We start from the raw sequence: 24,751 nt of genomic DNA, 5'->3' as shown, positions 1-24,751 counted from the left end.
TAAGCTTATTTTAGAAGACGCATATGTTATTTATTCTATGCAATTATTACGTTAATTCTAGAAGATATATATGTTATTTATTCTATATAATTATTATATTATATTTTTAGTTAAGATAGTAAATATTATAATTAATATAGGAAATATATTATTTACTAACTATACTATTATTACGCTTCTTTATTACGCTTATTAGCATAGCATAATAGCTTTACTTATTTCTATAGTAGCTAGGCGCAACGCAAAGAAGTACTAGAGCTCTATTATATAATACGTGTATTATTATCTCTATTCTTCTCTATACTACTTTAATGCGCACTTTTACTCTTATCTAGCGCATAAATAAGAGGTAGTAATATAAGAAGATTATCTATCTTCTTATCTAGTAGCAGAGTATTATCTACTAAAGATAAAGAAAGTAATAAGTTGCTTATTACTAAGAAAATAAGTATAGTTAAATTCTTCTCTGCCTTAATATTTATATGCTTTTTCTTATTTATTATCTTATGCTTAAGAATTATAATATCTTAGATAGACTAGGCGTTTAGTCTATGCTAGCAATCTCTAATTATTTTCTTTATAGTATTAAATACTTACTCTACGCTAACCTACGTAATCTATACTACTAGTATATTCTTAGTAATCTAAGTAAGCTAAGAATATAAACTCTTATTTAATTTCTACTATGCTAGTATATTAACGCTATCCTTATTATTAGAAGGCTTAATTATAGGCATTATAAGATAAGATTCTTTCTTATCTTACGTAGATAGAGGCTTATCTTTAGTAGTAGCTAAGAAGCTACTAGATAGTAACTATCAAAAGTAATAGTAGCTTATAAAACTACTTTTAAAGATAATTATTATAAGTTATTTATTAGTACAAGTATAGAAGTTCTTGCTAGTAGAGCATTATAGCATTTAAAGTATTATAGAAATAGTTCTTAGTAAGTATATTTATAGTATAGCTCTTATAATAAGTTCTAGTACTATAGTAAGTTAGCACTATAATAAAATAGCATAATAACTATACCTTATATACTATAAGCTTCTTACCTAGATCTAATATAGTTACTATATTAAAAATAATCTCTCTCTTATTAGCTATTTAAGAATAATACTTCTTTAGTTTCTCTTAACTCTTTTCTGCAGCAGCTCTAATAATGTTTAGCTATAGAGTACTATTTATCTTAACGCTATTCTTCTCTAGGCTAGATTTAATATTATCTAGGAAATTAAATAGCTAGTTATATATAAGCTATATATTATTAACTTAAGGCGCGTTATTCTCGCTAAGTATAGACGTAGCTTCTTTAAACTTACTAAGTAAGTAAGTAATTAACTATATATGCCTCTACTTACTTAGTTTTAGTTAGAGCTTTTAGAGATCTCTCTAATTAACATTATTATAGCTATAAGAATCTGCCTAGAGAGCAGTTAATCTATAAGTAATCTTACTCTCTAGCTATCTATTAATATATAGTTGTAATTAGATTGCTCGCTTATATATATTATATATAAAATTCTATCTTATACTATTATTGCATATTATAGATAGGCAAGCTATTAGAGGTAATTCTAATTATAAGGCTACCGAACTGCTTAAAACGCTAAGGCAATAAATTAATAGCTATATAGTAAGCTTAGATTAGTATAGATATTAGTATGTAATAAAAGCATATAATAAAGAATAACTTACTTTATAAAGTAAGTTTAGGACTAATATCTTAGTATATATATCTTAAATATACTGCTGCTACAGTCTCTAAGCCTTCTTAATATTATAAGATGCTACTAGCTTTAGATGCTTAATAATATTCTATACTATAAAGTTAATTACGTAAGTAAGATATGCAATTATATTCTCTTCTGCGTCTTAGATAATATTATTTCTCTAGAAGCTATTGCTCTAAGTTAGAGATAAGTATACTATTATTTTCTGCATTATTACTTATAATAGCTAGAAGTTTTATAGTTATTTAAGTAGACTTAAGAGTCTTTATAAGCTTAGTTGCTATAGTAATACTAGTATAGCTTCTATAAAGCAGAATAAAATTAAGCAGCTTTTTAGTAAGCTGCTAGTTATTATTAATATAGTAACTAGTAATTATAAGAAATGCTAGATAATTATCTGCTATCTATCTATCTAATATAATAGACAGCTTTATCTTTATGCCTATAGAAGAAAGATATTATGCCTTAGCAATATTAGCCTATTCTATAATAGCCTTATAGAGTTTATAATAGCTTATTATTATAGCATCTAGCTAGAGAAAGTATATAAAGCATTTAAATAAGACTTAGTTAACTATGCAGAAGAACTAGTTATTATTAATAAATATGCAGATAAGCTTATACTTAAATATATTAGTTAAGTAGAGTATAATAAGGTTTTGTTATTGCTGTTATTTTATTAAAATTTAAGTTCTAGTTATAGGATAGACTAGGATATTAACGTTGTTATATAGATTTAAAGCTTTATAGTTAAGAAGATAAGTTATGCTAATTATTTAGATAGCTAGGTGTTATAGAATATATCTATAATTAAGATAGTAAATATATAGTTAGCTAGTGCTAATATAAGCATACTATCTAAAATAGATCTATATAGTAGCTATATGCACAGTAGAGTTCTAGCGTAAATTTCTAGGTTCTAACTTCTTTCTGCTATAACAAGTATTATTCTATTAGCTATTCTAAGCTACAAATAACTCTATATTAGCATCTAGTTTAGATTAACAGAGAATCTAGAGCATAGTTATATTATCTCCTTATTAGAGAGAAGAGGCTCTAAGCTCTAGCTTATACAGAATTTCTAGAACTTCTAGAAACAATTTAGTAATATTAGCTAATAGAATAGATATTCTTATAATAATAGAACGTAATAATATAAGAGTAGTTATATTTATTAGGCGTTATATAAGTAGATAGATTTTTAAAATTATATAGACTATAAGTTAAAATACTAAGTTATAAGTTATTAATAATAAGTACAAAGCAGATACAGACGTATGCATAGATGCACAGACTCTCTACGCTTACTTAGCGTAATATATATTAGTAATTATATTATATGCGTATAAGAGTTATAGTTAGTATATTAAGGTACAGCGTATTTAGAAGCTAGCAGAGTTTTTAAGTATTACTCTATAATAATTAGCTTAGATAATAGCTTAGTATTATACCTCTAAGTTTATGCTTTGTTTAAAGCACTAGCTATTTTAGAATCTAGCTAGTTTAAGAACCTCTTAAAGTCTAACGCCTTTTTAGTTTCTAATTCTAAATTCTTATTCTTTAATTACTATAGCTTCTTCTATACTATCTACCTTAGGCTTTTTTTCTTTACTCTTATTCTTCTTACTAAGCTTACTATCTAGTCTATAGTTATTTAGAAGCCTACTTAAGTACTTCTTAAGCTTAAATTTCTTCTTATCTATATCTTTAACCTAGACTTTATAGTCTAGGTTTAGAACGTACTTACTAGTTTCCTTAATATGCTTAGAGTAGCATAGCCTAGTAGTATTAGTTATTATATATAATAAGTATATATAATAAACTTACTTCTAGTTATTATTTCTTATAACTTTAAAGTTATTAGTAGAAAGTTTTCTGCAAAATCTCTACTATTTCTTCTTTTTAGCTTTACTCTTAAACTCTTTAGACTAAAGCTTTTTAAAGCCTAACTTATACTCTTAGCGTATAATCTTCTTAAGAATGCTACTAGAGCTAAATAGACGCTTAGCAGAGTTTAGGCCTTTACTCTATTTAGAGCATTTAACTTTCTTAGCAGAAGCTCTATTAGCTTTATTAAGAGTTAGCTAATATACGTATAGGTTAATTTTCTGCTTAATATTATTCTATCTCTTATAAGCGTTTATTAGTGTATTCTCTAGCTACTTAGCTATAGTAGAGTAAGCATTTAACTATAATAAAGGTATATAATAACTTACTACTAGACTTCTATCTAAAGCGCTTTTCTGTAAGCGCTTTATATATATCTCTAATCTTTCTAGGCTAACTCTTATATAGTATATTAGAATTATACTCTAGAAAATTCTTTCTAATATACTTTCTAAGATATTTCTTTATAGCTTAGTTAGTATCTTTTACTTTTATAAGTACTCTCTCTTCTTTAGATCTTAGCGTAGTATACTCTCTCTAAGCTATAGCATAAGCAGTAGTACTTAGTTTATGCTTAAAATTAATAGTAAAGTTAGTAGAGTAGCTATACTTAACTTCTTAACTATAAAGTATAAGAATCTAACTAACTTTATCTAGTCTTAACTTAAATCTCTAGTTATATTAGTATATGCTATTATAAAACGCTATAATAATATCTTACTAATCTTAACTTACTTATTAAAACTAAAATTCTCTAGAATAGTAAGGTTATAATCTAGTAGTAGACTCTCTAGTATATCTAGATTTTCTTCTTAAGTATATACTATGCTATATTATAAAGTAGCGTAATAAAAGTATATAATAAAATCTAGTAGTAGAGAAGTAGCTAATCTAAAGTTTAGAAAGTTAAGAATATAAAGTTATAGCCTATGCGCTACTATCTAAAAGCTATACTAGCGCAGTTGCTAAGTTAATAACTCTATATAATATATATTAAATTCTCTAGATATTAGACTAAGCTAAAATTAGTGTAAAATAAAAGCTAGTAGTAAGTACTATTATCCTATTTATTATTATAGTTTCTTATTATATATAGAGACGTGCATTGCGCTACAGAGGCTATAGCGCTTATAAATAGATAAGAGATAAATAAAACTTCTAAAAAAAGAGGTTTTTATCTCTCTAACTAGGAATATCTTGCTCTAAAATAGCTATATCTTAATAAAACTAGTGCTAGGAGAAAGCATAGACTCTAAACTATTAGCTTATAAATTATTATAGTTTATTATCTTATATCTAGCTCTATATAGAAGTAGCAGATCTAAAACTAGAGCTTTCTGCTACTTTTACGCTAGCAGAGATCTACGCACGCTAGTAGATCTATGTAGATATTTAAATTATTAAGTTTTCTCTATATACTACTACTATAACTTCTTTAAATTTCTTAATATATTTTAATATATCTTCTTAAGTATTAGCCTCTAGTAGTAGTAATAATAAGAAAGAGACTTCTATTATATCTATCTTAGCTAAGATTTCTATACTTACTAATATTAAAGATTCTTAAATTAGCAGTAATAAGAACTTTGCTAATAATAATAAAGAAGAAAGGTTTAATAATAACCTTAAAGAGTAGCCTCTGCGTTAGAAGAAAACTTTAAAAACTTCTAAGTTAAGAGTTAGCACTGCTAAGGCTAAGAGAAAGAGATTAGCTAAAGTTAGTAGTAAAGAGCTTAAAAAGAACCTTACTTCTATAGCTGCGCGCAAGAAACCTATTATCTCTAAACTTAGCACTAAGCCTTTAATAAATACTAAGACTAGAAGAGCTAAGGCTAGTAGCAAGAAGGCCTATTGCTATAAGCTAGGCAGTATATTATTATAGCTTATTATTATATCTAACTACTTACTATACCTAGCTATATCTCTAAGATAGATTTATTAATATTAGAAGTTAATAGAAATACTTATTTCTAAGGCTCTGCTTAACTATCTTATTAGAGAGATTACTTAGTAATATAGGCCTAATTTTTAATTTTAGAGAGTTATAATTAATATAATCTAAGAGGTATTAGAGGCTTTTCTTATTAGCTACTTTAAGAGTATATTATATTATACTTTAATTAATATATGCTAATATCTCTAGACTATAATATTAATATAATATATGCTAAGCGCATTACTATTTAGAAAAAGAATAGTAAGCTTACTATATGCTACTACTAGAAGCTACTTATATTAAACCTATTTATAGGCTATACTAGCAAGTACTTATATAAGTATAAAACTAAAACTTTATATAAAGTATAGTAAGCTTACTATGCGCTACTATAAGAAGCTACTTATATTACTACTATTTCTAAGCTATAATAGCAGGTACTTAAATAAGTATATAAAAGTCTCTGTAAGTCTAAATATAGACGCAGTATAGGCACTAGCTACTTTCTCTATATAATTAAGAAGTTTAGAATATAAATACGTCTCTACTATAATAAATAACTATAATAACTATTGCGTTACTAAAATATTACTTCTACTATAAAGAAAAAATTGCTAACTAAGACTTATATATATCTATATACTATAAACTTAACTATAACTTAAATATTCGTAACTATAACCTAACTTATACTTATTCTAGCTAGAAAGTTTAGGTATAGGTTAGGTTAATTTAGGGTTTATATTACATAATACTTAACTATAACCTAACCTATACCCATTTGCCACCCTGCCTCTTATTACGAGCTTTACCTAATATATTACTAAAACGCCTGGCAAAACCGGCGTAACCAGACAGGCCCTAATTCAGCTCAGCGCTTGGACAGTCTAGAACTCACTGTACAAGATCCCTGTGTAAGTGAATCACTAACCAGCCAATGCGACAAAATCCTACCTAGGCAAGGAGATCACGACCTTGAAAATGTCCAATCCAGTGCAAACATTCCATCGAAGCTGAGCCTCCATCCGTTCGCGATTGAAGTGCCAAAGATTTCCATGGCACCTCCTTTCGGCATTCATGCGTGACCGAAACTCCACCCTCATTCTCCAACACCGAAATCCCATCTTTGCTCGACTCACGTGACCCAGAATGTCGCCCCTACGGTTTGATCTACCCCAGGGTCCCTGCCACCGCATCACCAACCACATTCTTGGCGCCGCGTAAAACCCTTCCGGCATGATCAGCACATCATGCCCCAGGAGAGAAGTCCTATCGCCACCAGGGATATCGGCAGATGGAAGGCTTCATGGATTACGCATCGAAGAAGGGTCGAGAGCGTGTTGCGCGTCTCGAGTATCTAGTTGAACGTTGTGGAGCACACGTTGTGGAGACAAAGCTGACGAGTACAAATGTGTACCGGTGGAAGCATGCGCAATGTTCAGTGCTAGTTCAGGTACTAGCTTACCGACTTTCTTCGTCATGAAGACATTTATTGCTAGTACGGGACGGGAGGCAGATAATATTGGGTGTACAAAGGTACTAAAATTAAGCCACATGATCGGGATAGACACGGCAGCTGTCAACAGAATTTCTTGCATATACGCGAGATGATCTCGGAGATCGACGGACGATCGCAATCAAGGTGCATACAGAGATCGAAAAGATTTTGTTCATAATAGATTTGATTTGATATTTACTGAGTTGTTGGGTATTACTGTAACCGCTGTATGCAGTCCACAGCTACGCATAAAGGTTATGCTGCATAGAGTCGTGGCGCACAAATATCGCCCCATGTCAATGCAGTCATGCCTGCGGTAAAAAGTATTGACAGCGAAAATTAAGCCTCTGACATCCACCATTCTGAGATTTACATAGGTACACACAATGAGATCTTGACAAAGTCGAAAGAAAAACGAGATTCCATACCACGCCATGCAGAGTTATTAAGCTAGAAGCCCGCCGTGTAGGATTGCTTTTGATGGTCATATCGGGACAATGAGAGCGTTTCATACGGCCCCGCCTGGTGCGTTGATAAGACTCTAGAAGCGGAGCTTGGAGTCGCGAGAGTGAAGCTGGAAGCGCTCGTCGATGACGATATCGCGACCGGACATGGAAGCCGCAGCACGGGCAGCGGGCGAACCGCTTCGGTCAGGAACAACATAGTTCTTCATGAGACGTTTGGTAGCCGGAGTGCCATTGACGCCGTTGCTGAGAAGCAAGTTCGCGCTTCCACCGAGGTTACCGGTGATCTTAGACTGGCGGGCTGTCTCGAGAAGCTTCTTCTTGAGAGCTGCCGGGTTCTGGCCCAAGGCTGCAGCGTCCTGCGCCATGAGGTAAGCCATGACACCAGTGGTGTGAGGGCAGGCCATGGAGGTTCCAGACAAGAAGTTGATGATTGTGTCACCAGTGGCCCACGCGCTGAGAATCTGCTCGCCAGGGCCGTAGATGTCGACGCACTTGCCGGTGTTGGAGAACGATGAGACGGTGTTGCGGATGTTGACAGAGCCGACAGTGACAACATTGGAGTTGGCGCCACCGAGGTGAGCAGGGGTAGAGCCACAGGCATCAATACCGTCGTTACCAGCAGCGACCGAGACGTGAATACCAGCCGCGGAGGCACCAGCAATGACCTCATCAACTGAGTTGGCAGTTCCTTGGAGACCCCAAGACATGCTCATGATGGAGCCAACAAAGCCGGGCTCAGTTTTACGCTGCTCGTGGCGAGAGATGACCCAGTCCATGCCCTTGATAGTGTCAGAGGACGAACCAGAACCATCATCGCTAAGAACCTTGACAGCAATAATGTTGGCACCCTGTGCGACACCGAACTTGGCGCCTCCAGCAGTACCAGCACAATGAGTGCCGTGGCCATCTCCGTCAACGGGAGATCCAGTTGCGGAGAAACCCTGGGAAGCACGACCAGTGAAGACGGCATGTGTGTCTCGGACACCAGTGTCGACAACATAGATATCGACGCCTTTGCCGAGGGACGGATCGTCGAACGTGTAGGTAAAGTCTTGGCCTTGGGGAGAACCAGACGCGCCAGCTTCGCTGGAAATGCGCTGCAGACCCCATGGTGCCCCGTTGCGGGTTTCGTACGACTGGATCTCAGCCTTTGGCTCTACGACGTTGATTTCGGAGAACTCGCGCATGATGTCGGCGTGTTCGTCGCACATGCGTAAAATGATGACCTTGGTCGCATCGGGGCTTGTGTTATTTGACTCGTAAAGAATAATGTCACCACCGTCAGGAGCATTGCGCTTGAGTTCGAGCATGTCCAGGTAGGTGTCGACCTTTGGGGGAATAGTTTCGTTGCGCTGGAAGGTGATGATGTACTCTTTCAGTTCCGTGGAGTGGTTGGCGGGAAGCGCATATTTGCTGATGAAGCCATCTTGACGAGGCGCTACGGCGAGAGTCGTAGATGCCAGGGCCAGAAGACTGGCGGCAACGGTAAAGAAGCTCTTCATGTTGGACTACAAAAAAAGATCCGGATCCGACTAAAACGTAGGTGATGGGAGAGTCAGAGAAAGAGGCGGCAACCGTCTTAAAGGTATAAGTCGGGAAGAGAATGAATGCGGATAGCGCTATCACTGGTAAGTGTTTGTCTATGCGTTTGCCAATAACGTGACTCCAAAGTAGTATTGGTGTGTAGATATGAAACAGGCAAGAAACCTGCCGAGAAGTATTTGAAGTAGTTCTGTGGCAGGGCGAGGTGTGCGTACAAGGCGGGGACAAGTCGATAATATAGTGACAATGTGGGGTAACAGCGTGAGGCAAGCACGGAAAGGCACTGTCGATTCACCGTGTACAGTGTGAGAAGGTGGGACTTACATCAACGCGCAGACAATGAAGGTGCGGCGAAGTCCTGTGTCAGGGTCGGCAGGTGTGAGGAGCTACGCGTTGGAGCCAAGACGTGCCAGCACGCAAAGTGTAGGTGAAGTGCGGGCGGCAAGAAGAAGGGTAAAGCGGAAGTGAGAGTGAGGTGAAAGACCGGCTGGGACCTGTGACGGGCAAGGCACTCCTAATGAATGAATGTAAGCACGAAGTGAGCGTGTGTCAAAGAAAAGAAGGATTGTTTGAAGGTTGTCGGAGGAAAGAAGTACCAAGACGGAAGGCCTGGGTCAGGAAAGAAGCCACGAACGAGGCCTCATGTACTCGCGTCGCAGGCGTCCAGGCCATGAGCCACCCAAGCTCCTCGAAGCCGCAGCTGCATATGAAACGCCTTGGCTCCCGCAACCTACCATGCCCTATTCACACCGGCTGCCCGTCCGCCAAGCCACACCGCCTGCTTCAGGATACCAAGTGGGACGGCAAGCCCTGCGAAGCGAGGTGCGGTCGACACTGCTCGATGCACCATTGGGCGGTGATCGACGGACAGAGATTGTTTGCTGCCAGGAACAAGGCTGGCGGCGGACCCTGCGCGCGTGCAGCCATGGTGGCGGCAGTGGGACTCAGCTGTGCGTCGTGACACGCACAATTCGCGCCCCAGCAATGTCGAATTCACGACGTCGACGCAGAAGGAAGGAGTCGTCCAGGGTCCTGCCTTCCTCATTGGCCGACCCTGTCCTGAAACAACGTGGGCGCGCGACAGCGTCCCCAATCTGGCAAGCCCCATCGAGCGCCACTGAGCCACTCCCATCCATTCACCCCACAGGTTGCATAAACCCGCACTCAACAGCAGACAGCCCATCAGGGGCCGCGAGATTCATGCACCACGCACTACGCACCACGCACCACGCACCACCGCCCTTCCGCTCCGGGAGAAACACCAGACTGCTGGTGCTGGCCAACCAACCTGCTGCCGCTGCCTCGGCCGCCGTCGTACATGCCGCTCCAACGTGTCAAAACACACTTGTACGCATTCGCACAAACCAAAACTTTCCGAGCCACTCGTGTCCCGTGAGCGCGCGTTTCACCCGCTGATTGCAGGTCACCTTCGGTTCGCCTTGACTGCACCATACGCAGTGAGCCCCGGACTTTGCTGCACAGTCGCCTATCACCATGGGAGTCCCTCAAAGCGCATGCTGTCTCTGGCCCCATGGATAAATACCCACAGGCACTATCTGCGAATACATTTCCAAATCACAACTGTACCTGGTACGCTTTTCGCCTGAAAGTGACTTCGTCCGCCCGCGGCATCCGGCATGGCTACTCAAGCCCACGCGCGCCGCTGTGTTCCCTATGTTTCGCGCTGCCAGATCTCATTTGCGAATCGCACCACGCGTTTCGAACTCCGCATGAGTCGGCGCGCTGTTGTTCGTCAGCTAGTCAAGATCCACATGCTCGGCATGAACAACTGTCACAGCTGTACCTACTGTCATACAATGCCTCTCGCATTGCTGTTGATCTCTCGACCAGCAAGAATAGCCATGTTATTTTAAACTTATCGCACCTTGGTGACCTTGCACTCGCCCCGTGGTGCCGGCCCGCTGGATCTGGCAGGATTCGGGCACTGATCGACAGCGCCGAGTTGAGTTGCGCCGCATCATCACCTTACTTGAACCACAAGGGCGTGTCCCTGTAATGTTGCATTTGCGTGAGGCTATGTGGCGCAACGAGCAACATCAAGTAGAGCTCACATCATGACTTTGATGTTTCACGCGACTCGGTCAGTCACGAAACGAGCTACAATGATTCCAACTGTATGAATTCTTACAACGAATGTACAAGCGCAAGTCTACCACTAAACATCACACGACTCCTCTCATGCAGCACTCGGGTTCGCCGAGCCCGACTTTACTACACACGTCTAACAGCCATCTTTATCTTACACCTCCTCGTCACTGTCGTCCCCAAGCAGCTCTCCCTCGTCCGGATCCACCACTGCGTAGTCGCCCCGGCCTCTCGCAAACGAACTCCTGCTAGTGTACGTTCGCCCACCATATCCACCTCCCATGCGCCCAGTCACCATCCTATACAGACTGCCCACGAGCATAGGTATCGCCGCCACAACGGCCACAAGACCCGAAATCGCTGCAATCGGCCACTGCACCCACCGACTGTCGCTGTCAAAAGCCCCCCCGTTTTCCCCAAGCCTGATGCGTCCAAATTTGCCATCCCAGTTGCGCCAGACATAGTATCCGATGCCGCCCGCGGCCGCAAAGGGGAGCACAATGGCCATGAAGAGGCCGAAGCCAGAGATGCCGTGTTTCTTCTCAAACTCTTCTTCGAATCCAGGGCACGGGTGCACATCACCCATGTGGTCGAATTCGTTGCCGCCTTCGCATGTAGAAAGGGGAATTTTGCGGTACGGTGACACATCCCAAAATTCTTTTGCGCCTTTGGAGCACACGGCTGTGGGATCTTCGAGGTCAAGGCCTTCAATGAGTTTACATTCACCTCCGGGTTGGCGCTCATAGTTGTATGCACTGTGAACGCGTTAGCCTCTGCTTGGTCATCATGTACAAAGGGCATGTCTTACCATTCGTAGTCGCGCCGCGTGCACGTGCAGTTTCTCTGGATGTTGTGCATGTGGTCGATGCGCTGCCCGTTCCTGCATTCCGCGTCACGCTTCTTGCGGTGGTATTCGGCGACGTGACCGAAGAGGCATTGCTTGTCGTCTGGCTGTAGAGGATGCTGCGGGATCCAAAGATCGAAATCTCCCTTCTCGGGATCTTTTTCATCGAGATCGCATTTTCTTTGGAACTGAGGTAGACCCGAGAAATCGAGATTGACTGCAACAAGCTCCTTGCCGTCCTTGCCCCAAAGAAGGAAGTTGAGTGATGTATCGCTTGGAACCGTGGTAATTGCGTCGACGCGGATCTTGCGCTCTGAGAACTGGTAGAGATTCCACTTTTCACCGCTGTCGAGCGTGTAGTAGACATGATCTGTGTCTTCGCCTCGGCGCACAATGACAATGACCGAGCCCTGGTCACCAAACTCCCACGCATAGCTACCCTTCTTGATCTCTTTCCAGGTAAGACCAGCGTCGGTAGTCATATAAGTGTCGGCTTCGCCAAAAGTACCGAGTTCTTCTCCGACATTACCAACGGCAAGCATCAGACCAACTGCTGTCGGCGACGAGTACATCTCACGAGGGTCCGCACGTTCGGTGTAGCCGTGGACATGCAAAGCGCACTTCTCTTCGCCCTTGCCAGCACACTCATATGCCTTACCCTCCGCGTCCTTCTCTGGAGCTTTCAACGCCTCTCCAGTCGGCGCCGTCATTATGTGTGATGCGAGTCTGTTTCTTCTTCTTGGCGCCATCGTTCACCTCATTGACGTTGACGACAACGTTAGCGATTGCAACACCTTCAAGTCCCTGCATCTTTTCAAAGTCGACATAGCCTTCAGTGTTTCTGTTCACGGCGTTCAGGCTGAGGACGTACGATGTTCCGTTGCTGTTACTCTTGATGATGGATCCATACTCCTGGTCTACGCGGGGATTGACTGTGACATGGAGGAATATGGCATGGGTGGAGCTATCCAAGACAGTGTAAGCCGTCTGATGGATGTCGAAGAATTTGGGTGGAAAGCGGGCTTCCGCAAAAGTGTTTGCGTCAAGACTGGCATCCAAACGAAGCGTGTCGTCCTTCTCTTTGGTTGCCACAATGATAAATTCTGACATGAGTGCAATCTCCACGACCGATTTGAACTTGACGTCTTGCTTTTTGAACCAATCGTCGCTGGATATAAGCTGGAGTGGAGCGCCCGTCTCCTCATTAGCGTGCTGCTCGCAAAATACCCGCTCTTCCTTTACATCACGGCCAGCTTCACGCCAAACGAAGGCGCACTTCTTGACGTAAGAGACCAACGGCTCCCAGCTCTCATCCTTGCCATTCTTCTGAGAAACGTAGGCTGCAGTGTGGCATTCTTTGCTGTTGACCTTCTCGCAGTTCTTGCCGCCCATCCAGATAAGCCAGCCTTTCTGCTTTGGATGAAATTGTAGGATCTGCAGCATCTCCTGGTTTGGCATAACAGGAGCTTCGAACGAGTGGATGCTGTTGCGAAGTCCACGGTCCTCTGAGTAATGGACCTTTTTGGATGCCGTGAGGAAGTAGACATAGTTGTTGTCGTACTGATGAGGATAGATTCGCACAACCTCGTCATCAACAGCCTTCTTCCACTGCTTGCCATGGTCGTGGGTGATCCAAGCAGTGCGCTCGTCCGTCAACATGACTACAGTTTCGTCATGGTCGGTTTCGTCATCATCATTTTGCGTAGATCGTTCCAGGTAGTATTGCTCCAAAAAGTTGCTACCCTTGAACCTGGTGATCTCGCTGGTAATCTTGTCGCTCTTTGGTGGCGGTAGATCGGCTTCGTCGCACTTGCGCTCGGTTTTCTCGTCTTTCTTCGAGCCACCCTTGCACTGATTTCCAGATATCTTTCTCCAGCCAGAGCTGCCCATGTAGGTCGAGTCTCCATTCTTACACGCGTCCTTTGGCAGAGTCAACTTCTCAGGGACACATTTCTTGTCTTTGCCCTCACCCTCAGGTTTGAACCCAAAATCGCATTCGAAGTCTCGGAATTCGTCACACTCGCAGGACTCGAAAGTGGGGGTAGGGTCCTTGAAGGGTTCGCCCAATGAAACACTCGGCATCCCACTTGCGCCTTCGGAATAACTGTTTGTGACCCATGACACAGCTGGGACTATCCTTTTCATCCACACGTACCGACCATTTTGGATCGAAATCTTTGTCTTCACATTTTCGCTCGTGCAAATCGTTGAAGTCTAGCTGAATGAGCACGTGCTCGCGACCGCCGCCGTCTTTTTTCTTCGACCCATAGAGCAAGAACCTCAGCGACGTTGAGTCCGAGAGCGTTGTTAATTCGCGCGCGCGAATTTTATAGCCAAGATCGATGGATTTCCAAGTGTCCTTCCGACCGTGCTTGAGCGAGTACATGACCTTGTCAGTATCGCCCTCGTCGAACACAGCCACCAGGACGGACCCCTGATCGCCAAATTCGTACTTGTGCGCTTCGTCCAGTGCAAGCTCCCAGGTCAGACCAGCGTCATCGGAAACATACAGATCGCCGTCGGTGTATTTGCCGAGTTCATCTCCCGTGTTTCCGACACCCATGACAATTCCAGGAGCTGGGCTAGAGAAGACGCGTTCCGCTGTTGTGAAGGTTGGTCACAGGAATGCAAGTGTAACTCCTTGTCGCTACCCTTCACCTTGAGCTCCTCGAAAGTCCTGCCATCATCAAAACTGATGCGCGACTTCAATTTCTTGTGTGCGCCTCGTTCCTGGACAGCTTTGGCGTTGTCCACAATGTTTACCAGCACGACACCCTGAATGTTTGCGATCTTCTCAAAATCGACAAATCCATCTGGATTGCGGTTTGTGTTGTCGACATTCTTGGTAAAATATAGACCGTCGGAGTTACTGGTATACAATGACCCAATGGACACGTACTTGGAGGACATGACATCGACCTGGATGCTATAATTTGTGGATTCGAGTATGGTGTACGCATCCTCCTCAATTTTGCCGTTTCCAAATTGCGCATGGTGCCAGTTTTCCGTGTCTTGGGTGACGTAGAGGGACAATTCGCTCGAGTGGTCGGCTTTCACGGCAGCGACTAGATAGCCTTTTACGGCGGCCATGTTGGCCATACCCTGAACGGTGCGTCCGGATGACATGACAGGTTCTTCTGCGGTCTTGAAGTAACTGTATGTAGGTCAGCATTTGGTCGCGTGCACGTTCCGGTTGGCTACTTACTCATCGCTGATCATGAGCCTGAAGTCTTTAGAGCGGTCTGAGTATTTGCCGCGCAGGATGCACAATATGCGATCGTCGTGCTTCTCCTGTCCCTCGAGGAAGCGCTCCGAGCCTTTTGCCCATTGGCACATTCTGCGGCCCTCGACCAGAGTCTTCGGTTTTGTCTTGAAGCCATCGGTGGTGTAGTAAGTGAGTCCCAAACATGGGGTAAATAAGCAATCTTCAATTTCATGGATCAAGATCTTCTTGTTGTCCTGTGAATGCCAGCTCACAGGTCCGTTCGGCGACGGCGAGTACTCGGTTTTGAAGTCCTGCCATGTCTCGCCCTGGTCGTACGTAATCCAGTGCTGTTCTTCGCCCAGGACAAGAGCAACCTTGTTATCGTATGGGTTCTTGATTATCCCCAGACCTTTCTTCAGGTCTTTGAGCTCCTTCCAGGCCTTGCCAGCATCAGGTGACCGGTATATCTTCCCGCTCCCCAATTCCTGCACGAGAGCAACGGTGGAATCGTCAAAGTACTGCAGATTTACAAGCTCGTTGCTAAACGTGGTCGTCTCGATGGAAGGCGCGTCTTTGGCAGCTGTGGCGGAAGGTGCTAATGCCAGCAGTGCGGGCAGCAGGAGGCCCTTAAGGTATTTCATCATGCATCAAGGCGAGGGAGAAACGTGGTGGTGCGGAGAGAGAGCAGGCGCAGAGCTAATGAACAGCTGGCTGCTTCGCCGTTCACAGCCTCGCCGTGAGATGCTGAAGGCAACTGCTTGGCGCTCTGAAACACGCGAATGCGCCGCACGGAGAAGCTGCGGCCACGGTTTCACAGCACGCAGATCTGATTTAGGAAAGAATATGGTGATGCAGCTGTGCTGAAAGGCTCGAAAGATAGGAATGCGGATGCTGTTCGAGTACTGGGTTGGGTGGATGCAAGCTGACAGCCACAGGCATTACCGCGCTGGTGACGAATGCATCATAGCGCGACTGCTGGGATCCGCAGGTCAACTCCGCAACCTCCGGCACTAGTGCTGGCAAGCATGCTTCACTGTTCCCGCTCCAGCTCACCATCCTCCACACATTCTCTTGGATTTTTATCACTTGCTACCGCTCGTGATTGTTCAACGGAGGCGCAATCGTTAATTGAGATAGTTCGGTACCCTCTATACTTAACAAAAGAGTGAAATAAATGGCACAATTTGACGAAGTCGATAGGCAATCATTACGCCAGAAAGCACTCCAGCTACATTCTGTTCAGAAGATAAATGTGTCTAACTTAGTGCATTGCGATAAGGAAGCGCTCAATATTGTAGTATTCTAGAAGTCGTTCCTCGAGTGAAGGCTAACTAGGTTCGTAATCAATTCACCAGATACGAAAAGGTCATGATTGAGATTTACAAAAGATACGCAGGCTGAAACTCAAGTAACACTATCGTAGATGCATGCAGACTATAGATAGGCCTATACAGCTTCACGGCAGTATCGAGGGCAAGGGGGTTTCAGATAAAGACGACATGCTCAAATAGTCTGCTTCACAGATTTCGCTAGCATTAGTCTTCTCGGGAAACGAGCATTCTAGTCAAAACAGTACGTAGCGGACACAGTATTCAGGTTTGTAATGCAAATAGTCTTTATCGACATGTGCGTACATTGTCTACCTCCATAACCACGTTCATAGTACAAAAGATAAGAAGAAGATTCTAGTCAGGCCTAGCCCTATTTTACAAAAAGTGATATGCTTTCCAAAATGTTAGGTACTAATACACCACTTATACCCCGCTTTTAACCCTACCGGAAACAAACGAAGAATTGATCCCTAAGCGTTTAAGGCAATTATTTGGCAAAATGCAGATCGTATCCGAGCCATTTCCTCGCTTGCACCTGTGCCACATCAAGACCGGGCGAGCCGTATGTAAGCGGCGCAAAGAAGAGGAAACTCCAGAGAGTGGCGGCAAGGATAACACCGGTGGCGATCCAGCTACCCATTTGGCTGGTAGTAGCCATACGCTCGCGGACAGGACGTGACTGTGTGCGGCGGTGGCCCTTGATGGTAGGCGACTCAACATCCATAGGCTCTATACAGAAGATGAACTCAACCAGTGCGCCTGTGACAAGACACGAGGCGAGATGGGCAGGAAGATAGTGGTGCAGGAAGAGCTGACGACCCATGATGTAGAAGGGAATGTAATGAGCTGCCCATGTCAGGAAGAAGAAGCCGGTAGAGTTGTATAGACGAGAACGAGTGCCTATTGTACTTGTTAGCATAAATGTCTTGTGTTGAGGCGCGAGAGGCACTTACGGTCATCGAGAGCGTCCATGCCACGGCGGAGAGCCAGCTGGTCAGCGCCAATGATGCCAGCGAAGACGGCAAGCAGGGATGAGGCCAACCACCATCCGATGGGGTTACCCAGGAAATAGATCTGCTGGCGGGTGTCGTTATGGGTCCAGAAGGAAACACCGCGGAGAAGGAACGGCCAGGAAATTGGCTGCGAAGCGTATGGATGAGAGCTGGTCAGGGCGTTGTTGTGGTAGAACATGGCGCGCTGGAGCTCAACCCACTTCCTGAGGAAACTGAGCCTCTTCACTTGCTTGGCTTCCTTCTTGTTGCGCGGGTCCTCGGCTGGTAGAGACGGAATGTCGTCGACGTACCAGACATTGCTGGATTGCTGGATGTTCTTGTTTCCGTTGATCTCAGCCTGCTTGTAAGCCCAGTCAGGCAGAGGTGAGGTGTGAGTCCACATGGCAACCTTGGTGGGCACGTGAACGAGTTTGAAGTGGGTAGACATGGTCTTGAAGTCGCCTTTGCCCTTGTCCACCTTGATCTCGAATAAGGTGTCGTTGAAGCGTGAGCCGTTCGCCTCTTCCATGTTCACAGTAGTAAACTCTTGATTCGTAGGAGATAGTATGGTGATGCGACATCGTGGGTTAGGAGGACAGAGTCGGTAATCAGATGGCGCAGGCGCACTGTGTCCCCAACCTTGACACGCTGACCCTTCTCGCTGGGCAGGGTCGTGGCGGGAAGAATCTGCCAGTGGTTGTTGGTATCGTTATGAGGGTATCCGGTAACCTGCTGTCCCTGGGAGGAAACACGGCCATCGTCATATCGCAAAGGGTAACGGTCCGGGTGGCTGTGGAGGTACACCTTGGTCTCCTTGTGGCGCAAAGTGATGGAGTCGTAGTAGTCAATTCCGACGGACTGGAGAGTCATCATGTTGTCACTCAGAGTCTCCTGGAACTCTGGGGTCATGAAGTCGTCGCCTGGCCCGGAGCGGGACAGGATGGAGAAGTGGACTTGGAACCAGAAAAGGTAGAGGAGGAACGGAACAACGATCAAGCCGATGACACGAGCAGCGAGGTGCTTGCCGAACTCGGGAAGCGACAGAGCACCCTGGCGGCGCTTGACGTCCATAAGGTCCCAGAGGTCGATTGCGACCGGAACACCGACGGAGAAGAAAGTGAAGACACCGACGTATTTGATGGAGATGACACAGCTCAGGTTGACACCGGTCAACAGCAGCCATTTCCACCACTTGCGGCCAAAGGGCTCGTGCCGCAGCTTGTAGAAGCGAATGTACGAGAGCACGGAGAGGGCCATGAAGAAGATGAGCGAAGCGTCGAGGAGGATCAGGCGCGTCTGGCCAATGTGGGCGTTGTCGAGGAGCATCAGGCCAGCGGCAGTGACGCAAGCTGGTAGCGAGTATCCCGACTCCCACATGATCATGAAGACGATGGGCACGGTGAGGGCGCCGAGCGAGGCGGGCATGGCGCGGTAGGCGACATAGGGGACCTTGTTGGTGATGTACGAGTCGCCAATGTTCTCAAAGAGAAAGTCGCCCTTGTATCCGACCAGCCAGCCGGCGAAGGCGAAGAGCAGCTTTCCGAAGGGTGGGTGCACGTCGAAGAAGTAGGTTCGCTGCAGATAGTACGAAGCAAACTGGCGCCCGCGTTAGCCTCGAGCGGTGCAACAAGCACGTGAACACGCCATACCTTTCCAAAGTGGACTTCATCGAAGACGACCTGGTCGGGGTGTCTGATGCCCCAGAACCGGGTTATGAAGGCCAGCACCGTCATGACCGCGATGGCCAGCTTGTAGTCCCACTCGCCGCCCTGCTGCGCCGGCTTGTAGGGCTTTACCTTTTCCAGCACATGGGGGACTTTTTCCGACACCTTCTCGGCGAGCGCCTCGGGGTTTGGTGTCGTCGGGCGCTTCTTGTCCTTGGTCGCGCGCTGCCTCACCTGGCCGCCGGGAGATGACATTGTAGATTCTATCTTGAGGCTGCCTGCACCTTGCACGTTAGTCTTTGGCCCCAAAGTGCAATTGGACGGCTGCTGGCTACTCACCTGACCTCAAGTCAATTCAAAATGGGGTGAAGAGGAGGGGGTTTGAGAGTTGCAAGGACCAGAGCTGATCTGCCCAGGTGGCTTCAAGCTCCCGCACGGGCCCCAATGCCACTTAGGCTCCAGGGCACCCCTAATACTCAACAGGGGCCTCTTTTCACACTAGCTCTATCCCTCGCATCAGCTACGCCACATTGAATGCAGTGGGACACGTTTGGTTGCGCGCAATGTAATTCTATTTCAGCAAAGGGCGGCACCCCCTAGGTTCTCATGTACACTTTCTACTGATACACTTTGACGCGCTCACCCCAGCGAGCTTCAACCCCCTTCCCAAGGCTCTCTGATGCTCCACTGCATCACCTTCTCCTTTACTGACCTTTTTTACCTTTCGCTGACTCCAGTTTCTTCTGTTGCGGAATGCGGTACGAAGTCTCCCACCCATACAGTGCGCCTGCACCAAACACCATACCAGCCCCAACCTTCATCAGTCCGCCCATCTGATTGCCAAAGATCCAGATGCTCAACATGAAGCTGACCAGCTTGCGAATGTTCAACACTATCGTCACAGTGACCGCAGAGGTATTGGCGCTGAGAATATTGACACCTGTAATGCAAAGTAATTGCGTGACTGCGTTGGCCGTGAGGTAGATGACGTGCTGAGACGTCGATGCGAGAGCCTTGTTAAGAGAAGGCGGTAGCTGTGCCGCCACGCTGACCGGGACCGAGAATGACTCAGAAGATTGGAGACGAGTGAACTGATCGTAGAGGATGGGAGCAAAGCCGGCGAACATGGGGATCGAGAGCAGGTGTGAGTAGAAGAGATTGGCTTGCCAATCTTTGCCATGGTCGCGGTATATGTCCTCAACATAGGCCCCCATCCATGCCGAAAGGAGCTGGGCGATAAGCAGGATGACAAGGCCTGCCTCGAAGGAGCCACTTGTCATGTCAACCTTTGAGCTGTTCGCGAGTTTACCCTGTACCAATCAGTAAATCGACGTGTACATTCGGAGAACATGTGATAGTACCTTCGACTGTGCATCCGCCCAAGCAGACACCATTACACCTGCAGTCAGGATCGCAACAGAGAACACCTGTAAGCGAGTGTATCGCTTGCCACGTGCCCATCCAGCAGCCATTGTAGTCACACTACCAAAACTTCTAAGAATGATATGGACAGGTACGGAAATGTTGAAGGCGAAAGCCCAGTTGTTCAGCATATTGACCGTGAAGAACAGCGTCGCGCTGACGCACCATTTTCGGAATGGCACAGGCGATGACCTGAGGAAATAACGACCATTGGGATCAAACTGGTAGTGTAACGTAGACAAGCAAGTAAAGACAAACTGGAACAGCGTGATGAGCAGCCCGCTGTCGGGTTCTTTCCTTTACTCATGTCAGTCCCAGGTACAGCCCCATGGTAGCGCGACTCACTTTACAATCGCCTCGAGACAATATACCTGCAGTTGCATTAGAAGAATAACGCCAGGAACATGTAAACAACCTACATTTGCGCAACAGCCGCCAAAGATGAGCGAAAAGCTGCTAATGATCGACGCGATGGCTGCCATGTTGAACCCTTGAATGTATTTTTATATGTATAGCTGACGGCTTGGCCCTTGACAAAAGCTATACGTTATATTAGCTACTGAACTACATTGAAATGTGCGCGAGCAGCAAACTGCAGATGAAGAGGAAGTCAAAAGTAGGGTGCGCACAAGCGCTATTCGGAACAAACGAATACTTACATCGAGAAAGGAGGAACGCGGGTATAGTAATCACGGGCCTATCATAGTGCACCAAAAGTGATAAAGCTGGGTGATGATGTGAAGAGACCGCTGACGTGGAGACTTTGAGCCTCATGCGGACACTAGCGGCGATTAGCCGTATCGCTTCCAAGGTTGGTAGGGCTGACTGGGGTGCTTAATTTGTCCGAAGTTGCATCGAGAATTCATACTCGGCCCCATCGGTTCCTTAATAGCCTTGAGAGATTGCCTGTCTTCTTTTCGAGGATTACACAAAATCCTTGGCACGGGTACTGCATGCTAGTCACTAGGCTGATGACCGAGCTACCTGTTCCAAGGTCGTCAATTTGATGCATATACGAACGTAGTCCGATCTCACGTATGTCTCGACACTCTACAGAAGATGAGAAGCCAAAGCCTTCCCTCTTTGGCTCTAACGACTTTGCGTCCAGCATGTCATTCGTGCTTGCTTGGTGGGTATATCATCAAGTACATTCAACACAGTGTGCAGGCACGTTCCGATTTTATAATTGAAGTTTAACATAATTTCTTTCCTTCTTCTCTGCCACTTCAGAGTCATTATTGTGGTGTATCAATCTACTGCTATGCTTTCTTACCATTGCACGTTGCGACATCAATCAGCAAATCCCACCCCGCTCTGGTGAGCCGCCCAGTACCTCGTCTTAGCGACGCCGAAAGAGCTGATGCCAAAGGTGAAAGCAATACGAGAAATGGGTCGCCAAGGAAACAGGTGGAAATGCTTCTATTTGCGAATGCCGTGGGCGAGAGATAACGCTACGGAAAGCTTCCTCACAATGCAGAGAAGACGAAAAGCTAGAGCATGTTAGCGAACGAAACAAGGTGTCAACAAGTCTATCGTGGGAGCTTACGTTGTTGGTTGCTGCGATAGCAATGCTGTCCTCGAATGGATGCCAGCTCATGTGCAGAATCTTCTTGTTGAAGTCGATCTGGTCTGCATCGGTTTCCTTCCTCATCCGCTGTCCCTGGCCGACTGCGCCTGCTGCAGGGCTGCCTGCTCTTGACCCACCCTTCTTACTGGTGCTGCCTGTAGGGCTAGTCGACGAGTTCATTGGGGTAGGAATGCCCACTTTCTTGGCCTTGAATGCAGACTTGTCAGCTTGTAGAACAACCTCGGTATCCTTCTCTGGATCTGATGGGTAGATCATGAAATTGTTGTTGTAGCTTCCGGTCATGACGTTCTTAGCATCACCAGAGAAGACGACCTCGAACTTGTCGAAAATGCTGTCGTTCTCATATGTATCGCACAGCCTTGGTCGAAGATGTTCGTGGATTGGGATGGTCTTGACAGGAGTTCGCTCCATGTTGACATCCCAAATCTTCACAGTCAGGTAGTCGCGTGACAGGATGTATCGCCCATCGTGGGAGAAGCGCACGTCGGAGATGGAGGAGATGATCTCCGAGAAGAAAGAGCGGGACGATGGGTCTTCTTCTTGCTCGAATTCTGTTCACAGAAGTTAATTGATGTACTTCTGAAACACGGACAATGACTTACGCTTGGCATGCTGGTCGCAGAGAGCAGACTCTCGCATGTCTGCGAGCTTGATGGTGCCCTTGGAGCTCGCGTACATGAACCAGTTGCAGCTAAGGGGATGGAATTCTGCGGCGGTGATGACCTCTGTCAGCTCCTCCATATTTGCTGGCTTGATATCGACAATGTTGAAGCTCTGGTCCTGGATGTTGAGGTTCCAAAGGTTAATCCTAAGATCGTCACTGCTAATGAACGTCTCGCCATCGCTGTTCACTGATATGCTGTTGATGTGGTATGCATGGGCATTGGCATACGTCTTTCGAGGTACTGCTGCAACAACAGTGTCGTGATGTGTAAGGCGGGGAAGCTTCAAGTCGGTGGCGTTGCGGAAGTGCGCGTTCGGGTTCCTGACGGGACCACCTCCACCAGCAACCCCGCCACCGGGCGTCAGCTCGTGTGATAGATTGTTTTCAGCTACCACCTTCAGCGACTTCTCAAACACCTTCCATAACTTGATTGTCTTGTCATTTGTGGAAAGAAGGTAGTGCGAAGCATTTTGGCGACGACACCACTTGATCTTGTTGATCTTCTCCTCGATCTCGAGGGATTTTAGGTAGTCGAACTCTGGCTCGTGCGATTGGAACTCGGTGTGGAACTTGTATTCGCAGGTTTTTTTCTGAGTTCTATTAGTACTATCCTTCAAAGATGCGGGATGGCGCCAAACGTACAGTTTCGTTTCGCTCGAACAACACCACGCGACCGCCTTTGTCACCTGTTGCAAGGTAGTTGCCCGTTTGGTCGAACTCGACAGTGGAGATGATGTCAGCTATACCCAGTTAGCAAGTGCTTACTACACTCCTGTTGCCGGTGGAGCAGTATATTACGCGGACCACGAACCTTCTGTTATGTCTTCGACATCGCCTTTGTCACCGAAGCACCTGATATTGTTAGCTTGTACCAACCGCGACAAACCCTTTCGCTGCAAAGGCCCACGAGGCAGACGCTAGGAAAGGTGCAGTAGAGAGACTGGGTAGGCGTACTGTGTAAACTTCCACGTCGTGGGACTGCCCTCTGCATCGGCCATGATTCCGAACCAGGACTATGGATGCCGCAGGATTCGGCTTGGAGGGAGAGCTAAGACCTTCTGCGATCCTAGTCTAGCAGTGAAAGAGCTGCTCAGTGCGGTAGCTACGGGGCTGGGGTGCGGCGGAAGTGGGAGTGGGAGTGGGAGTGGGAGTGGGAGAGCGCCGCCGACGTCGAGGATGGGCAAGCAAGTAATGCTGGGCTGGTGGATGATGCAGTGGCAGCGGTGTGGGGTGAACAGCGAGTGCGGCGGACGTTGTTGGCAGCGGGCGCTGGGTTGGTGTTGGGCGATGGGACCCGGCTCGGTAGCGGGGCTGTTATGAGGGCGGGAGGCGATGCAAGGTAAAGATTGCAGCGCAGGTACAAGACAAAGCGTGTCGTAGTGGGCGATTTGGGTGCATCACCTCTCGCGGGGCCGCCAAGCACGGAAGCCGCCATCGGAAAACGGCGCTAAGGCCTCGCTAGCGCGCACAGCACTATTCTAATAATCTGCAATCAAGCGAACTTCTCGACAACCTCGATACTAACCACAGCACATCGAACACCATGTCTCACAGGAAGTTCGAGGCTCCCCGTCACGGGTCATTGGCATTCTTGCCGCGCAAGCGCGCTGCCCGCCACAGGGGCAAGGTCAAGAGGTGAGAATGGCGCTGCCCGCAACTTGGACAGCGAGCTCATGAGAATTGCAGCTTCCCTAAGGATGACCCCAAGAAGCCCGTCCACCTGACGGCCGCCATGGGCTACAAGGCCGGCATGACCACCATCGTCCGCGACCTTGACCGTCCCGGTGCCAAGCTGCACAAGAAGGAGATTGTCGAGGCTTGCACCGTCATCGAGACGCCTCCCGTACGCCCAACGCTCAGATCGCCATAGGA

At 45.8% G+C, this 24,751-nt stretch overlaps 7 protein-coding genes across 7 annotated transcripts; 2 read left to right on the top strand and 5 right to left on the bottom strand.

Moving 5' to 3' along the window:
* Positions 1-7,595: 7,595 nt before the first annotated feature.
* SNOG_16555 (hypothetical protein) lies at positions 7,596-9,023 on the bottom strand (the record flags this gene model as incomplete). The annotated part of the gene is made up of 1 exon (XM_001806610.1): positions 7,596-9,023. The coding sequence occupies one exon, from the start codon at positions 9,021-9,023 to the stop codon at positions 7,596-7,598; it is 1,428 nt and encodes a 475-aa protein (XP_001806662.1).
* Positions 9,024-9,705: 682 nt separating this feature from the next.
* On the top strand, positions 9,706-10,479 carry SNOG_16554 (hypothetical protein; the record flags this gene model as incomplete). Its single annotated transcript, XM_001806609.1, has 1 exon — positions 9,706-10,479. The coding sequence occupies one exon, from the start codon at positions 9,706-9,708 to the stop codon at positions 10,477-10,479; it is 774 nt and encodes a 257-aa protein (XP_001806661.1).
* A 278-nt stretch (positions 10,480-10,757) lies between these two features.
* SNOG_16553 (hypothetical protein) lies at positions 10,758-10,927 on the bottom strand (the record flags this gene model as incomplete). Its single annotated transcript, XM_001806608.1, has 2 exons — positions 10,758-10,820; positions 10,880-10,927. The coding sequence occupies 2 exons, from the start codon at positions 10,925-10,927 to the stop codon at positions 10,758-10,760; spliced, it is 111 nt and encodes a 36-aa protein (XP_001806660.1).
* Positions 10,928-11,188: 261 nt separating this feature from the next.
* Positions 11,189-15,859, bottom strand: SNOG_16552 (hypothetical protein; the record flags this gene model as incomplete). Its single annotated transcript, XM_001806607.1, is given in 6 exon segments — positions 11,189-11,924; positions 11,978-12,686; positions 12,703-14,062; positions 14,169-14,590; positions 14,635-15,167; positions 15,219-15,859. The coding sequence occupies 6 exon segments, from the start codon at positions 15,857-15,859 to the stop codon at positions 11,324-11,326; spliced, it is 4,266 nt and encodes a 1,421-aa protein (XP_001806659.1). The 3' UTR covers positions 11,189-11,323.
* Positions 15,860-17,036: 1,177 nt separating this feature from the next.
* SNOG_16550 (hypothetical protein) lies at positions 17,037-21,109 on the bottom strand (the record flags this gene model as incomplete). The annotated part of the gene is made up of 8 exons (XM_001806606.1): positions 17,037-17,449; positions 17,503-18,063; positions 18,195-19,137; positions 19,191-19,483; positions 19,918-20,515; positions 20,567-20,924; positions 20,973-20,998; positions 21,047-21,109. 8 exons carry the CDS (start codon positions 21,107-21,109, stop codon positions 17,037-17,039), a joined length of 3,255 nt encoding a protein of 1,084 aa, XP_001806658.1.
* Positions 21,110-22,093: 984 nt separating this feature from the next.
* Positions 22,094-23,877, bottom strand: SNOG_16549 (hypothetical protein; the record flags this gene model as incomplete). Its single annotated transcript, XM_001806605.1, has 6 exons — positions 22,094-22,117; positions 22,174-22,766; positions 22,818-23,469; positions 23,522-23,619; positions 23,691-23,731; positions 23,834-23,877. 6 exons carry the CDS (start codon positions 23,875-23,877, stop codon positions 22,094-22,096), a joined length of 1,452 nt encoding a protein of 483 aa, XP_001806657.1.
* Positions 23,878-24,422: 545 nt separating this feature from the next.
* SNOG_16548 (hypothetical protein) lies at positions 24,423-24,749 on the top strand (the record flags this gene model as incomplete). Its single annotated transcript, XM_001806604.1, has 2 exons — positions 24,423-24,514; positions 24,566-24,749. The coding sequence occupies 2 exons, from the start codon at positions 24,423-24,425 to the stop codon at positions 24,747-24,749; spliced, it is 276 nt and encodes a 91-aa protein (XP_001806656.1).
* Positions 24,750-24,751: the final 2 nt, after the last annotated feature.

This window comes from Parastagonospora nodorum (genome assembly GCF_000146915.1).
Source record: "Parastagonospora nodorum SN15 chromosome Unknown scaffold_50, whole genome shotgun sequence".
Taxonomy (NCBI): domain Eukaryota; kingdom Fungi; phylum Ascomycota; class Dothideomycetes; order Pleosporales; family Phaeosphaeriaceae; genus Parastagonospora; species Parastagonospora nodorum.
Note: the sequence above shows the minus strand (reverse complement) of the source record. Positions and strands in the feature narration are given on the sequence as shown.